General features: G+C 37.1%; 1 protein-coding gene across 1 annotated transcript in view; it reads right to left on the bottom strand.

The window, feature by feature from the left end:
* Positions 1 to 1999: 1999 nt before the first annotated feature.
* The window catches only part of IL17REL (interleukin 17 receptor E-like), a 38753-nt gene continuing 22452 nt past the window's right edge, over positions 2000 to 18300 (bottom strand). Inside the window, exons 5-16 of the mRNA XM_009079226.1 lie at positions 17351 to 17465; positions 15730 to 15774; positions 14773 to 14912; positions 14538 to 14609; positions 12758 to 12812; positions 11940 to 12103; positions 9849 to 9893; positions 9138 to 9195; positions 8657 to 8802; positions 5161 to 5218; positions 2993 to 3047; positions 2000 to 2027 (exon numbers count right to left, since the gene is read on the bottom strand). Of these exons, the coding sequence (XP_009077474.1) occupies positions 2000 to 2027; positions 2993 to 3047; positions 5161 to 5218; positions 8657 to 8802; positions 9138 to 9195; positions 9849 to 9893; positions 11940 to 12103; positions 12758 to 12812; positions 14538 to 14609; positions 14773 to 14912; positions 15730 to 15774; positions 17351 to 17465 (981 nt within the window). The remainder of the gene's footprint in view (positions 2028 to 2992; positions 3048 to 5160; positions 5219 to 8656; positions 8803 to 9137; positions 9196 to 9848; positions 9894 to 11939; positions 12104 to 12757; positions 12813 to 14537; positions 14610 to 14772; positions 14913 to 15729; positions 15775 to 17350; positions 17466 to 18300) is intronic.

Here is an 18300-nt window from a genome sequence, read left to right as displayed (position 1 = left end):
AACGCAACCTACAGAGCACTGGACTAGATCTGCTGTGGCTGTTGTTATGGCTTGGTGAATACACACCTCTAATAAGAGATGGGAGAATTCAAGCACAGCACTCAGCTCTAACTTGCTATCAAGGAAATGTATCCACTGCTGCAATTGAAGACATCCAAAATACTGCAACAGCTCCAGACTGGTTTCCAACACCAGACCCCAAGTGGGTGTAGCAAGAAATTAAGTCCCTAAGTGGAGCAAAACTGCATTAATTTATGTTAACTTTAAATGTTAATTTCAGGTTTGTGTAATGCACTAAACATAACTGAAAGACTTTTACAGAGATTACTACAAAATATCAATACTTTTGCTATACCTCAAAGATATTCTGATACATGCTGATATCTCAGAAGAACTGGGACATTGATGCTCTGTGATAATAGTAAGAATGTACACATTAAATAAAAAATAAGTGCAGATTGTCTCAAAATAGGGTGATTAGACTGGGCCCACAATAAGCAAGAAGGGAATTTCCCACAACAAAAGAATGGAAGCTCTGGAGAATTAGCCAAGCCTATAGGCAACACACATGGGATTTTTTGCATTTGACTGCTGTTACATCACATTTGCTTGTGTGCTGGTCAATACTGCAAAACTGTTGCATAGTTTGGGTGAGAAAAGGAAAACATTTCGGTTTTCAGACTTTTGAATGATTCTCATACCTTCTTCTTTCAGGATTGACTTACCAATGTTTAAAATGTCTTGTGAAAAAAAATTTAAAAACTCCACCTTTACTTTTGCAGCTGTAATGTCACAAGGACAGTAGTGTCTGTAACATCTCTAGAAAAGACACTACCTGAGTGGAACTCCTGAATGTGTTACATGCATGGGAGTGATCCAGTCACTATTTGAGAGCAGGTAGAGCTGGTCTCACATGAAGCAGGAATTTTGTAATCAGAAGCCACCTCAAAAAATCTTGTGTGTCAGCACAGTGGATATGCTTCTTGTACCATATTTGTCCCCTGTAAATTGCTCTTTGAATGTCTTGAAACAAAACAAAACAAAACCCCAACAAAGCACATTCAGATGGAAAATATTTTTTATTGATCAATTTGTTGTTCCAGACCCTCACTCCCCACCCATATTACTGATCCCACACGATCAGTTCCACATGGTTTCAAGATATGCTATTAATCATCTTCTAGTCGACTTTGTTCCCTTGTTACACAACAGGAAGTAAGGATGTTTGACAGGACTATTCAGTGAAATAAAGGCCAAATGTTCGATAATCAGTACAGTGTGTAATATTGTCCTGAACGATTGAGTATAAATACTGATATAATGGGAAAAAAATATTCCAATTCTTTCCATTATACGATTTCCTTCTAGGCTGGATTTCCACAAAGCAGGTTTAAATAGCTATCAAACCAAAGACATATACCACCTCAGACAAATAGGAAAATTATTTCCAAGTTAAACACAAATGCAAATACAGAAAGCAGATGGTAGATATATTTAAGGAATATGGTCTGTCATGGTGAGGTCATCAGAATGGCATCAGAAAACAAAGGCAGTTATGAAGAAGAATAATGTAACAAATCTTAGAAAACTTCCTCCATTCATTTCTCAAAAACTTTTACTTATGTTTTAAAAATGAAGGCTACAAATAAGAACATCTGAAATATTTGTTCTATAAGTACACAGAGTACTACAAAAGTACTCATTTATAGCATATTTTATATAAAATACTACTTTAGACAGAAAATGTGAACCCGATTCTCTAAGTGATCTAAGATTTTTGTTTTTAAATACTGGGAAATAAGGAATCATAATCCATCTTCTTTTGGTCATGTTAAAATAGGCTCAACTTGCTAAATTCTTCACTCTGAGAATAATCTCACAGTAATTGGCACAAACTATAAACACAGGAGATGACCAGTTAGACAAGACTTGCAAGTTGCACCAAAACACAACTTGATGTTGAGAATATACTGAGGACCTTGAAAACGTGTTGTGAAATTCAATGCAAGGAATGCACACTCTTCATTCTAGGGGAAAAACAGAAGAGGGAAGGATATTGTTGAGGGTTTTTTTCTCTAAAGTGTGAAAAAGTTCATTGCATTTTTAGTTGGAGTTAAATAACAAATCAAACCATTTGCCTAGACTTCAATGTCAGAGTTTAAACAGTGCTCAAATGAACAAAACCAAGATGCTTTATTCTGAATGGTGTCTTCTGACAAGAGAAAAGCCAAAGGCTGCCTCAAAACAAGGATGCCAACTGCTCCTCGACCACATGATTTGCATAGCTTTTGCAAGGCTGCATCTTTTTCCCATCTTTGCTCAAGGGCTTTTTAGAGCATCTCTACTCTCTCTGAAGTCCTAGGTTGCTCCCAGTCTTCTAGGCTAGCTCTGAAAGGGTATTCCCAAAGGAAGAGAATTTTTAAGAGCTCAAGGTCTACCAAATCATACCACCATGGGCTGCATTAATAACTGATTTGTCTATAGCCCTGGATAGGTGTTTTGCAAAGGACTAAAAAGAGGCACTGGAACAGCTGAGCAGACGTCTAATAAGCTGATCAATCCCCACAGAGGGAATTGATTGATCAGCCTGCAAATGTCAGGGAGAAAGCAGGGACAGGTGCTAATAATGTGAACATCATGCACAGCAAATCTGAGCTTGTTCCAGGGCTCTTGAAGGTTGCCTTGTTACTTTACAAACTTCTCATTTCCACTTGTTATTTATCTCCCTTTGTCCTCTCCTTGGCAGCAAGGCAGCTACCTCTGATGCCAGGCTGCACTGTGATGCAACAGAGAGAGAGCAAGAGGAAGAGAGAGCACAGAAGCAAGGAATGTCTTCAGTGAGGACAAGGAAAAGGGAAAGTTAAGAACCTGATATTCCTTCTGGCTAACACAAAATTCACTCAGACATTGCTTCACAGAGAGGCCAGTGATATTTTTTCAGGATTAACAACTCTATCAGCTCTCAATGTTTTAAGCAACATTGGATGGGTACCTGTGTGTCATGACCTTTGCTGGGCTTCCATCACCATGCGCTTGACCATGAAAACCTGAAGGAACAAGTTCAAATGTAGGTTGCCATTTGTTTCCATTATGATTCACATATTTATTCTCACAGTAACTGTTTTGGGTTATTGTTTCATTCAGGACAGATCAGTTTCTTTCTTAAGAAGTCAAATAATGTCTCAGAATGCTTGGCTATTTTAAATGGAATCCAGAAAAGTGGCCAGAGTAAACATAACATTTAAAAAGAGCACAAAATTTTGCCTCTAAGTCAATGCTACTAAATGCAAAATCCTCTACATTATTTTCCATCCTTTGTAGAGCAAATAAGCCTAAGCCGTTCTAATTCCCCAAGCACAGTTACTTACAGAAAAATGCAATGAATTGCAGACTAATGCATTCTATATGCCAGAAAGCTTTTCTTGCAGCTGGAAATAGAGCAGCCACCATGATGGTTTTATAATAGATGTTGTTATCAGGGGAATATTGGTTTTCAGTAACAAAATACATGTTAATAACATCGTGGGTCTTTTGGACACTGATGCTGCTTGGTATCTTTAGCAGTAATACGTAAGAATGTACATCACTATTTTACAAAGAGGTATGCAGTAAATATTTTTACTATGGCATTATAAGATTAAATGTCATTTGTTTTGACACTTTGTATAATCCATATTTTCACAAATTAGGGACAAATCTGAAGTTTAATATTCCCTTCACCTTTATGTGTATTGTTTTTCTTAGGTCCAAACACAATAGTATCCCAATTTAAGAATTGTCACCCTCAGTGACATCTTTAAGAAACTTCCATCATCTCTTCATTTTAACAAACTAGTGCTTAAGAATTATCTTTGATATAGAAAATAAGCATTTAAGAATCCATGAAGCATGAGGTTAATGTACAACAAACAGAGTGATCACATGTTACACGTATGATAGTCATGAGAAGTGCAAAGTTTCTCAGATTTTTTTCTGAATCTCCACAAATTCCTTATCAGAAAATAAAACAAACTTGTGACAAGAGGTTCAACATTCAAATCCAATACTGTGCCCAGAAACCTCTTTAGTTAGTTCTCAGTGTAATACAGAGGCCCCTTCTCTCCTACTACAAGGTGTAGGGGAATTCCCAGACTGCTATCTCTGGAGCCTTTCAATATTTTACATGCTTTTGTCATAGCCTTCCCATTTGTTAAATGGAAAATATGAGTAAAAAATTGTATCCAGACTACATGAACCACAACACTCTGATTAAAGGGTTTGTTATGAGTTTTTCAGCGGAAAAGAAACCTGAACTACCATTATACAAGCGTTTGCACAGGGAACTACATTCAGATTTCAAATCCAAACCCCCTCCTTTTTCAGTACCTGGCTTCCAAATCTGAAGCTGTAGTTAACTGACAGGTGTTTTCAGACAACAGGAAAAAAAACTGTCATAGGAATCACTGTGTTTAGAATGAACTGGGAGGGGAGGTTGGCTGTTTGCGTGGGATTGGGGAGGTTTCGCAATGCTGAGATTGAGCCTTCTCTCCACTTGACTACTTTTAGACTTTTTAGTTCTAAACTAGTCAATCCACTCCTGCCCTCTTCACCATAAACCTTATAGTGCTCTGAACTCACCAACTTCTACAATGCCTTACTATCAGGGCTTGGAGATTTCAGAATATTCTGACTTCATAGGTGTATCTGAGTGTACCTCAAATAGTAATAATATCCTCAGTGTACTTCTGCAGTGAAGGGATGTGCTACTGTCCCATTTGCAGAGGTGGGGAACTGACAGTAGAGCTGTGCTGCAATCACTGCAATGAGAGCATTGTGTGTCTACTTGCCAAAGAGTGTTTTTAACTAGTTACCTCATGTACAGACAGCAAGGTAAAGATAGGTGTGGCACGCAGAACTTGGCACAGGATGGAAAATTCACCCAGAAAGCAGAGGCAGCAGGCAGCCACACAAGTTGCCCTTACACTAGCTAACTGAAAGCTAGTTGAGGTGTAGGAGTCCATTGTCTATAAAGGAAGCTGAGCACATCTAGCTCTCATGCAGACATCTACATTCATCCAGGTGAATCCCACAGCAGTTTTCCAGTGGAAACACATATCACCTGAGATGTTCTCTTCTATAAAATCAAGACCTAATGCTTCTTTTGTTATCATGCATACTTACCACAGTAGGTATCACAGATCTGCAATGGAACCGAGTAATCTACATCTGTTCTCCAACCCTTTTAAAAGAAAGAATTGAGCATTATTCCACTTTCAGCAGAACTGTTACTAAATACTTGTGTTGACAAAATGAGGTTGCTTTATTAGCTTACTCAAGCAGCCGCAGTTTTAATGTTTTTAAATAGACTGATGGTCTAGTGTATATTTAGTGAATTGCAATCACTTTTAGGTCTCTAATCATTATTTGGGGAGGGAGAACTGTATCTGTGTATTACCACCAAATTTGATTTCTCATTAGGGAGAGAACAACAACTCTCATTACTCAGAAGGCTCTTGCCAACCTCACTTTGATCTTGCCACTTTCTTCCTAGAAGCAGAAAGTGAAGCTGACAAGGGCCTTCCAGGGCAGCTGCTGGGAGCCCTGCAGCTCTGGCCATCAGTCTCTTTTCTCCTGGTATCTGTTGGGAACATTAACTCCAGAGAGGAATAAACCTATCAGCTTCATGCTCATTTTCTATTAATGTTGTCTTAATAAAGTTCAGCTATGAAAACAGTGTGCAAAAATATCAGAAATAATTTGCTCAGGTCTTCTTTGAGGAGTGGTAATTCCAGCACACCATGCACTTGCTGTGCTGTTTGCTATATGCCTCACCTTTTCTAGTTAATGTCAGTTTTTTAAAAATTCATTGGATCATGTGATAGCTTGGAACTTTTTATTGTGAAGGAATATATAAAGAGAGAATTAGCAATATCCTGATGATATCCCTTTATCTGCTACTACCAAAGGATCAAGATCATGGAGAGCAACTTCTCTGTTAATTAATGTCATCTCGATGAGAGGTGGTGGCAGCACATCAAGCTATAAATAATGCTCTTTGCCAACTCCATTTGCACAGTAATTAGATTTGGCTGGAAGGAGAAAGCAATGAGAGTACCTGCTGGTTTTCTTTTCTTTTCCTTTTTGGTTTTTTTAATTATTTGTTTATTTTGTACAGACACATACCTGAATGCAAATTGTTGACCCACACATTTCCTGTGACACAGTGATAGATACAGAATCTCCCTAATTAAAAAAAAAAAAAAAGAAATTGAAAAATACTATTTTCTGTACCATGGAACAATGAAAACATATTGTATCTCTCCAGCACTTCGTTTTGTTTGCCAATAATGCTACATGTTCTGCTGTGTCAGGAAATTAATGGAAGGTTATTTATTTTCAGAGATAACCCCAGATCACAATGACAATAAGCAGCGGGTGTAGTTTTGCCAAGAAGAATGTAGCAGCACAGGAAGAGAGCTAATGTTCCTGCATTTCATGGAGGATCATAAGGAGGACACCCTTCCCATCTTTGAAGGAATGACCCTTTCTTTACAGTTCTTCTGGACTTCCCATCCCATTGTATGCAGAGAACAAGTTGAGCCTTAGGGTAAAATTGTCCTAAATGACTGGTCTGACACTTCACATTTGATTGATTACGGTTTGTCCTCAAAATAACAGCTATGAATCCTACTCCACTCTCTTCAGTGTGGAAAACTCCTGAAATAATTTGGGGGAAATTAGGTGAATATATATTTTGAGCACAACTGATCAGGTGTTATGAGGTAGAGAATGAACACTGGTTTCTGGGAACACAGAGCTAGGTCTTGATGAAAACTTTGTGTATACTGCTCATAGTGTTGAGACAGGAACTGTACATGATTTATGTGGGCACATGTGGGGACTGTCATGGTAGTGAAGACATTACAGCTTTGTACCAGAAGGAAGAAGACAGCATTTTTAAATAAATTTCAAATGCCCTTCATGAAAAACACACTTCAATAACTAACTGTGATTTACTGGTGCCACCACTACCCCTCTCACTTAGCAATTCACACAGGGAAACTTTAAAACCAGAAAGTCTAGACTCCACAATCTTCATGTGAAGTAATCTACTTGAAGGGAAGTGCTACTGTCTGTTCCCTGAACATAATGTTGACAACCCTACCATAGAGATCTTCATCTCTGCCAGTAATACAGCATTTCTCAAGATACCTTTTCCCATTAGGACAGACTCTTGGTATCACAACTGATGCCTTCTCTGACCTGTGTTGATCAGGATAGCTGGTTTTGCCCAGGCCTTTCCCATGATTATTCAGCTCTGGGATCTCCTAGAGGAGCAAGTTATCATCTTCCACTTAAGCCTGTCCTCAGCTTGAGAAGCAAAGCTGAGTTGAGAAACTGCTTTTAACAGCTCCTCTGTTACATTCATCACCAGAGGTGGAACTGCTTCATTAGAAAATACATTCAGCATTCAGTGTCCAGCCCTTTGAGTTTAAGAAGTCCTTATTCACAGCTGCCTGTTTCTCTCTGGTATGTGCAACCTGCTCACTCAATGTATCAGAAGTATTTGAGAAAGTCACAGTTCCAGTGTGTCCCTGAAAAAAGTGGCAAGGAAGTACAGCTGAGTTACATCTTAAAGAAAGGACAGGTATAGGAGCTATGACATGCTTGTGTCTTCTAAAGCACATCCCCCTAGAGCAGAGTGAGGTCAGTGGGCACAGTCAGGAGTAACAATCACAACGACTGGATTTCTCAACTTTCTCAAAATCCATCATATGACATCTCATATACCTGGCCACTGGAGCAGACAGCAGGAGCACACATTTAGGGGTGGCCCTAAGACTACTGAGGAGCCAGGCTGTCTTTCAACATAGAGGTCCTAGTAGCTCCTAGGACTTATCCTGCTAATACTCTCCTATTTGTAAAATATTGCTATGGCCACTCTTCTTCTCTTTGACCTCACTTTCCAAGTTGGGCCAACAATATAACTCTGATATGCAGAGTTGAAGGGCAAGGGCAAGCCACAGTGCTGCACTGAAAATGTGTGAGGTACAGGCTTAGTGGCAAGAGAGCAGTTAGTCTTCTGTTTCATGACTAGCTGCTGTCTGAAACAGAAATCTCACCCCCCATAATCTTTTCCCTCTCTGTCTCCATGGTGTTGGAAGAAGCAGTTGTGTAGTCACGGTCAGCTGGCTCAAAAAGGTAATTCAGCCAAAAATTTACCTTTTTTGCATGTTGAGTTTGTTGTGGCAGCTGTGGATTTAGAGTGGCTCAAGCTCACCATGGATTGATGTCTCAAGTCTCACATTTCATGATGTGAGATTTTCCAGGTCAGCTTTATCAGTGAACCATATATGAGATACTGACAGTAACATTTGCTTATATACATCATACAAATACTACAGTGCAAAAATTATGTTAAAAGAATATTAATGTTCCGCTCAATAGTCACTTCCTTTGATGTGACTCATTTGACCTCAGGATCTTTATTTCTTGTGTCAGTGTGAGATCAGAATTAGAACTACATGCTTTAAAAATGTTCCAGTAATTGTTCCAATATGTACATGCATGGGTTTATTAATGCATTCAAGCTGCAGAGTGATAAATGGAATAATAAATGAATGTTGTTAGATATGTTTAAAAGTCTTACAGTGTTTAAGAAAGAGTATATACAAACCACAGAGACTGAATGGTGCATCCCAAGAGATTCACACGAGGCCATCTGTGTCCTGTTACACACAAGCACTGAGAACTGTGCCTTGGTTTGGGATGTGAAGAAAACTTGTATTTGTTCTGCAGCTGCAACAGTTCTCATTTTCCAAGCTGATATTAGAGGAAAAGACTTACTTTTAGATGTACAAGGATCATATATAGCATTCTAAATTGTTATGTCTAAAATAAAAGCCTTTTGTATTAGTTAAGTGCCATCAAATGATATGCAAGCAATTATTTTGATTCCCACAAGTTACTTTTTTTACTGATAAACACTTGATCTACTGGAGATACACAGAAGTAACAAGCTGTCAAATCCCTTTGACTTAATTTACAAGCTGCAGTGTTGTGAATACATCTCACTTAACAGAAAAGACTCATATCTAGTGACTGATTTAAATATTTTTTGCAATATAATATTATGAAATTTTAAAAAATATATTTACCTGGAAATTCCCCATGAGCAAAAGGACATTTAATCCAAGTGCCTCGTTTGGTTGTAAACTGAAAGCAGAGAAATCTATTAGAAAAACTCAATTTTTCATGTCAATCTATGGCAAAAAAAGTGATGATCAGGGAATTCCAGAAAGTTGCAGGAGATTAATTTGCAGCTTTCCTGCTCTATGGTATCTTCCAATACTTCACTTAAATTAGGTCCCCCAATTCTTCAAGTATTTATAGACAGGCATATTTTACAGAAACATGTGATTACACTGACTTGAAAGTAATCTAAAAAAAAACAATAATATGTCAATATTAACCTTATGTGACTTTTTCTTCCTCAGCTACAACAGTACGGTACTCCAGTAAATGTACTGCATTAATCATTTTATTTTCAAGTATTTAACATGGAAAACTTTATACCTTAAGTTTAGTGCATTCTTCAGAGTTTGCATTGACTGAAAACATTTTTTGCTGCTTTTCTTAAGCAGAGAAGACACAAGGCACAATCTGACTTGTGTCCTATCTACCATTGCTGCAGCACTTCCAAAACAATCACCTTCTAATCTAATCTTTCATATTTCCTTCATTCTTAGTTCCCATACATCAGAGCTATGAAACAAAATATTGATCCTAAAAACCAGTAGCAGCTCATTTTTTTTAAAGCTGATGGAAAGAGGGCAGTTAGTATGTGTTGTACGAAGAAATTCCTTTACCTTCATGCAAAGTCTCGGGTGAGTGTCCACACGAGAATATTTAACCTGCTTGAAGAGAGAGCACTCAGCATTAGCTAGTTTCATTAACTAATTTCACAAAATCAACTACCCAAAATTTTCATGCTTTGATTCCTGAGAAAGGAACTGGTTTGTTTATAAACATCCCAGGAAGTTAATCAGACAAAATAGTAAGTAAAGAAACAAAAGTTACTTTGGATTACTGAATAAATTGCCTGACCCACTAGAGCTAAATTAATTGATTCCACAGTGGCTCATGTGCAAAATTCTGATTACATCTTGTTTCAGTCCCTTATTTACTACTCATCAACAATTCAGCAGAACATTTAAACATACACCCCAAAATGTTCCACCATAGGTTCGGAAATTTTTCAAATTTCCATATCCCTCTTCCACAACAGTTAAACATAGACTGAATTTTAGACATCCACTTAGGCAATCTGTTGTTTTATTGATTTACAACACCTTAAAAAGCCTTGTCTCATGTAAACAATTACTATCCCTATAAGTGATCCTACTGAAATAAACACTGTTGCCCAAGTGGCTGAGCACAGCACATGACATCATGGCCAAACATCTCTTTCCTGTAACATTTTTTGAGGACATAATGTCCTGGGGTATGTCTACAATACTTCTGTAGTAGTGCACTCAGACTGGGAGACAGCATTGTCGTCAGCAGAGAAAGCCACAGAGAGAGCAGTGATGCAGCTTTTGAGCCTGTCAGTACATGTGCAGTTTTAGAGTGTGTGGCCTTGTGTGGATGTACTGGGGGAGCTGGCACTCTCTGGGGAGTCTACAGTAGTCTCCAGTACACTACAGAGATGGGTTTTGGGGTTACAGTTCATCAAGTGGACAAATGTCAATATCAAATTTTTTAGAATTAACTAGATAAATGGGGAATTCATTCTGTCCATGAATGTTGATGATACCTGTGGCTTCCTTAGAACTCAGGGCACTCTGCGATTCTGTGATTAATATTAATATCCAGCTGCTAAATGAATGAGTAAATAGAGAAAAACACTCATTTGCTGTAATAAACTGACCTTGGGCTCTGTTCTGGGTAACAGATATAACCATTACCAGTCAAACTAAATTTTAGCTTTATTTTATTTTATTTTATTTTTCTCTCCTGCAAGCAATGAGTTGTGCTCGTTGTCAGCAGATGACTAATCCCACAGGGATCACTCAGATGTGTAAAATTAAAATAATTTGGTTTTTTCAAGATCAAAGCTTTCTTGAAACTCATAAAATAGTGCATCTGAGCAATCACTAAACACTTGGCCAGGAGTTCCTAATCAAAAAAGCATTCAACAGTCTTGAGTCAGCCCCATCCCCTCCCCAATCACATCATCAGAATAATAGTAATCAGAAAGTTTCAAAAATTAAGAACTTTATTTGATTTTATTTGCCTTTTCAGTTGTTGCTTTAAGTTTACTGTACTCTCTCCACAATCAGAAAGCCTGAAACCTACTTTTCAATGTGAAATTGTTCCCTGCCAAAGTGCTGTTATGCCACCAGTAAGAGTTAAAGAGATTTAGCTTTGTCTCACTTACACTTTAGGTGTCTAAATGTTAAATATCCAAATCTGATCTAATCACAATAGGCTCTTGTCTATTCTATTTCTCTCAGATAGAAATCCCTCCAATATTTCTATTATGCCTATTTTTAGATGAGAACAGTTGTCCTCTCAATATGTCTGTTTCCCTTACATTAAAAGGAATCTGACATGAATAGCATAGACTTGAACACCTATCTTTTAGACAGCAAAGTCAGGATAGATTAATCATGTCTTTACTAAAAATGAAAAGCAGATCCTATTTACCCCAAAGAATTTCGCAAACATTACTAGCTGCCCAGTCAGCTCCACTTTTTATTTCTTAATAGTGAGTCAGTGACCATTCTGAATAAATTATGTGAATAGCACACAAGAACAGACTGTGATTATGAATAGTTCTAAGTATCAGAGAAGAGAGGAATTTGCAATTGCTCTTATTCCAAAGTCTAGCTTTTCACATTATGCCTTTGGCATTGACCTTCAATCTCACAGTTTGAATTAATCAGCATAGCTCTTACTTTCTCGGGTGAATTTTTGGAAGAGTTCTCTATATCTTCACAGTGGTCGTTGGACTTCACAAACCTGCACAGGTTAACCACGACAAGTACAGGACAGACTGGCTCCCAGGCTAGGGTTTGTGTCAATGGGTTATAAACAACATTATCCCACAGTGCCTTCGTCTCTGTGCACAAAGAGGGGAAACATTATTCAAGATGTCCACAAATTAATCAAAACTGTTCATAAGTCTGGTACCTCTACATGTGCTTTAAACCAAAAGCTTAGACTTAACACAATAAAACACTTTTTCAGGCTATACTTTTTTTCTCTTTGCCTGGAAAACTTTCACTCAAGATCTATGTCATATGGCAATTTCATTTTCAGCTGTCATCTCAGACCAAATTCTGACTTTGCTGGAACATCCTGTGTGAATAATTTCCCATTAAGCATGGGAACTCCCATATTCAGTTAATTGTCTCCTTTATCAATGTCCTGCTCCCTCCTGTAAATTGGGTGTCGGACACCTTCTTCAAATGTCTCCTTGAAGCCCTCTTCTCACATCAGCACTTCAAAGCTGACCTTCTGGCCAGTTTGTGTGTGATGTAGGAAAATGTGGAAAATGACTAGAAAGCAACTTAGTATTTATGTTGGCATGAACTTGGTAAACGATTTGGTCTGAATGTAAGTTATTTCATCTACCCACAGTAAAACCAACCATTATGATGATTTCCTTGAATTTTGCAATATGTGATTTTCATTTTAGATTAATTTTAAATTGTGACATACTACTGGAGATGCTGAAAATCACTCATATAAAGAGTAGTTACACAGTACTTGCCATTTTCAAAGGGGCAAAGTTGTATCCTCCTTGCATCTGGAACTGCCAGCCAACCCTACAACCCAAAAAGTGGCCATTAGTTAGAGATTCTCAGACACACGCACTTTCAGCGTTTCAGGCAGAGCGTGACAGAAAACATTTCCACCAAAGATAAAGATTCTATGTTTATTAGAAAGTTTTGGAAGCAGATTTTTAAAAGACATTTTGCACTATTTTTTTTTTCTGCTCAGCATTAGGATCATTGGAGCTGATGAACTAAGATAATCCCATCTAAAACTACATTCCTACTATTTCTGAGTCATACACAGCCAATGGAATCTACAGTGCAGTCCAGCTCATCCCAAAAGAGCCATATACATTTGGTTAGTTGAACAACTGACAGCATTAATCTCCATTGACTTTTAGTGTTTGAACACCTAATTCAAATGTAGATATCTATATCTGGACATCTACATTTAGGTATCTTAATCCACAGGGTGAATCCTGCCCCAGAATTCACTGAGAAACTAGGTTCACATAGTACCTTTCTACCTTATCAAGATCATTTTAAATTGTTTTGTGACTTTTTATTCCTTTCTGTGAAAGATATTCCAAAATCTCACTTCTCATGTTATCAGAAGAAAAAAATCTGTAACTATCCAGAATATATTCACAGAATGAAGTTTATCCCCATTTAGTCTTGTGGGAAGAATCCTTTAGCTTAAAAAAAACCTGTTATTTTTCCTTATCAGTGACCCTTCCGGTCTGTATTTTCTCTTTGTGTATGTTTTACCAGGCTAATAGAAACACATTCGCTGAATCTCCTGTGTAAGACAGTCTCTTCATTCCCCAACCATTCCAGATTTTTTAATGCATATCTTCCATTTGAATTAAGCTTTTTTGTATATGGATACAAGAATTGCTTACAGTATTTCAAAGAAGGCCTTGCCCATACTTTCCTGTTAGCTTAGAATAATCTAACTCACTACATCTTTGTTCATGTTTATATCATGGAAGCATGTTAGTTTAATTGTCCTGTGATGAACTGTTACAGGCAAATTTTTTTTCTCCACTGTTATTTCTAAATGAGGACTCACATCTTAGAGCAAGTAAGCTCTTTTCATTAGAGCAAGTGCATGAACTTGCACTTCATACTTTACACTTCATCCTCCTTTAGTTACGTCACCTATGAAGACCTCTAGTCTCTCGCAATTACCCTGACCCTCTTTTATTTTGATTACACTTCCCAACTGCATTATCACAAATCTCATGAACATCTTTTGTGGTCGTGTCATTGATGAAAACATTTGTATGAGAACAGCTCTAAGCGTGGTCCTTAAATAACTTCCCTACCAGCACAGCCCCATTCAACAGGAGTTGTTGAGTTAGTCCTCCAGCTAGGTACTACCCACAATACAAGTCTTGTTCTCACTCCCAGCTTCCTCAATTCCTCTTTTAGTCACTCATGCAATACTATATCAAATGCTATGCTGATATTCAGTCAGATTAAATTTTGTCATTTCATTTTTTATTCAAATAACCAGTCAAATTAATCTTACACAATACTTTCCATAAATAAATGCAAATTGTATCCCATTTTATTCTGATCTCCATGTTTTAATTAGCGTTTCCTAAAAAATCTGTTCTATATTTACATAATCAGAAGGTCAAACAAGCCTTAGTCAAAAACTTGAGTCTAAAGCCTTTTTCAAATAATTCTTTCTCCTTTCTTAGCACAAATCCCAGATGAAATTTCTTTAATCAGAAACACGAGTATATACCAAATTCCAGGCTGCATTACCTCAATGCAAAGGCAAGGGAGTAGCTGAGAATATTTCAGAGAAACTGATTTGAAAGATTCCTTTCCTTTTATCTGCAATGAAAAAGATAATCATGAATCCAGGACAGTAAATCACTTTTAATAAAGATAAGCACAGCTATAGAAGGCCATTTCCTATAACTGTGACCTTAGTGAGCATTGCCATTTACAAATTATCCCCCACCAGTTCAACAAACCTCTGTGAGCTTTAACTTACCACAGCAAGCACCCCAACATCTTCACAGGTAAACCATTTGTGGCACAGGCGAACATAATAATCTTGATCTCGGGGAAAGTTGGATACATTCACTGTTATAACTTTCCTTGTCCTGTCTACATTATAATCAAACTTTCCAACTGGAAAAGAAAATTCAAGCATGAAATTATCACATCTGTTTCTTTTTTGTCTAATATTTCTATTTTGTTATTTATTTATAAAAGGTACATAATATATTTCCTAACTCAATAGAGATGAAATGCAACATCTATAGATACTTACCTAGGATGTCTGAAATTATTATTTTTATAGCCTGATATTCCTTTATTCTTATTTTTTGAGATATAATAATTTTCATTCAATATTATTTAGCTTTAAAAATTACTTGCAATACTGAGAAGCCAAGACACCTACCAATTTTACCTCAATCTTAGTACTTGAATTCTTATGTAGTGCCTGTACAAATACATGAAATATACACACTAATAATACTATAAAAGCTGATTAGCCCAAGACTGCAATTTTGTAACATAGAGATATGTGCAACTGTGTTAGGCAAATGCAATACGTGGGGGCATATTTTATTTCTTTTCTATTCATGGATATACCAAAATCAGGATTGCAGTTCAGCAAACTAATTTTAGTCTACTTATGAGGTCTGTCTGCAGATAAAACTTAAAACCAGCAATCCAAAATACATAAAAAGGACACAAATCTATTTCCAAAAGTTTAAGTATTAAATAGGCTGTCAATATTTTTATCAGCTATGTAGCATTTCTAAGTCAATACAGAGAAGCACATATTCCAGGACATTAGCTATCAACTACATGGTAATTATAAGTAGTGGTAGTTGGAAATCATAATTTTATCCCCTGCTTATTTAGGTATGAAAATTATCATTGTGTAGGTCATCAGACATATCTCACAGCTCTAAGCTGTATAAGAAGATCAGCTTACCTGAACAAGCTGGAATATATTTTCCTACATCACTGTTTCTGCAGTCTGCAAAACAGAAGCCAGTTTTCCTCAGTGGTGCTTTATTTATATAAATGTGTAAATAAACTGTCAAATTATCCAACAGCTTCCCAGCAGGAAACCCATCTCTTATCCCCCTTTTTCGGGGCAGATTTACATTCACTTCTAGATAAACAGCACAAAAAATAAAAATCACTCTTCGCATGCAGAGATTATATCACAACATGCCTTAAGGAGTTGTCTTGCCAGTGTAGGGTTTCTACTGGGAAACCTCATCAGCAGTTTGAGACAGCAACCTAGGATATAACACTGCACTTCTTTACCTAGTACCTGACAATAATTTAAGTAATAATAATATTAATTTCAGTTACTCTTTCCTTGAAACCTGCTCCTACTCCTGTTGTTTACCATACTCATTTCTCTGTTATCAACAACTGTGTATTTTTTTCTATTCTAACTTCAGGGTTACAGATAAAGAAACACTCTATCTAGCTCCCAGGGAACTTACCAGAATTAGAAGCCAGGCAACGCTTTCAGAACTAACATCTGATATTTCTATCTCCAAAAATTAACTTTTGATTTAAGAACACTACATCAGCTCTTAATGTGCTCCCTACTGTGCAGCACTTGGTCCTTGTTTCCCCACACAGATCTTTTCCCCTGAAAAATATTTCCTATTTTTATTTGTTCAGTCACCCTCACAAAGTGTCTCAAAACTGGGCTTTATAAAACATTATTTCCCCCTTCTTTGTTTACAAAAGTACATATACACTGCAATAGTGAATCAGGATTTATCAAGAAAATTAAAAGTTTTTTAAGCACAAAAAGGCTTTTCCTCTATGAAGGTGTGAAACTGTGCAGCAGGGATGACAACGTACCAAGGGTCAAGGGCAAAAGCTGCCCACCCATGGGTTCTGGAGATGGGAAGGCAGGACAATCCCAGGCACTGGATTAAACAAAGGGGCACATGTCATTTTTTGCACTTGTCTCCACTAGCCACACTGTATCTTGGTTGGACCGCGGTTCTGAATCTCTTTTTGCATGCACATGGAACAATTTGTAAAAAATTTGTAGGCACTGTATCCCAAAAGCATGGAAAAATGCTACCTCATCTTTTCCAGTTACATGTGATAGAATACCTAGTTAAGGAAAGTAAAAATAAATAAACAATATACTTTCTTATTAAGTTTCCCTCAACCTCTGAAGACACCTATGGCCTAACTATGCAGAGAAGCAGAGACTCCATCTTATGCATGGAGAGCACACAGGGCCAAACCTGTGGGCAGAGGAAGAGAACATGCCAATCACAAAAAGGTCAACTGGGACAAATGCATAGTGTCATTCAGTTTTCCATGTACTTATAGATATAAACTCTGGTCTCTGTTTTTTACAGCAAGTCAAGACCTTTATTTGTACACACAAAAAATCACTGAAATGTAGACTAAGACTGGTCCTAGCATACGTGATCTACCATTAGTTAGGTCAGTGCATCCCAGAATGTGATTTGGATTTGCCTTTGTCTTTTAGGTTTTGTGGTTTGGTTTGTGGTTTTCCTTTGACAAGATGTTTCTTGTAAAACATCTGGTTGAAGATGCTTTCCTACCTTCAACATAGTATTCCTGACTCAGCTTGACTTCGCAGTAATTTGGTACAGTTTTCATGGTCACATAGATGTGTTGTGCTACATTGACTTCAATGCAATTGAATTGTACCTGTACCTGTTTAAAACATTATTAAAATCAAGTTTGTGATGACTTCCAGATACATAAAAATCGTTGGCTAACAGAGTTAAGCAAGCAATATTCTTTGTTCAGATTTATTTATGTTTACAAAAAGCATTAAGCAGTTTCAGATAATGCAACATGAATAATGTAAAGGAAGCAGATATAACTTAATAAAAGGATTTCAGAGAGTATTATTATTTCTAATCCAGGATGTTGCTACCTTGTTCACTTTCAGAAATCCAAATATCTACAAGATATCAATCCTAAAAGCATAGAAATACAGGTACTTAATGGTAATTGAACTTCAAAAGTAAAAAGAAGGTCTTTCATACTACCAAAATTCCCAGTCTGTAAGCATTTTACAAGCACAAATACTTGCAGAATGGAGAAGAAGTCTGTTTAAATATTTAGTGGTAACTTCAGCAAATTTATTCATTCCAATAACAGTATGTGAGACAGAAAATAATTGAAAAGACAAAAGCTGAAGTCCAGTTATATCAGGTCATTCCCTGACCAATAGCAGTAACTATTAGATTTTTCCCCTTGGATATACTCCTATATGATACAAGGCATTCTGAGGGCAAAAGACCTCTTAAGTCAGTCTTCTAGTCACTGAACTGAAACTAAGGAAAGTTCATTAAATATATTTATTGATTCTTGCCCATAAACTTGCCTTACTCTAAAAGGTCCTGATTGCTCATTGCTGGCTCTTCACTGCCTGTAGGGATGTTCGACCATCCAGTGATACAGAACATGAACTGCAATTGCAGTTTGGGAGAAGTTTCTTTCACATGTGCAATCAGTATAACATGTACAAGAAGAAACACAC

Source organism: Acanthisitta chloris, unplaced genomic scaffold (assembly GCF_000695815.1).
Source record: "Acanthisitta chloris isolate BGI_N310 unplaced genomic scaffold, ASM69581v1 scaffold5917, whole genome shotgun sequence".
Lineage (NCBI taxonomy): Eukaryota > Metazoa > Chordata > Aves > Passeriformes > Acanthisittidae > Acanthisitta > Acanthisitta chloris.
The sequence above is the reverse complement of the archived record's forward strand: the minus strand, read 5'-3'. Positions and strand labels throughout refer to the sequence as shown.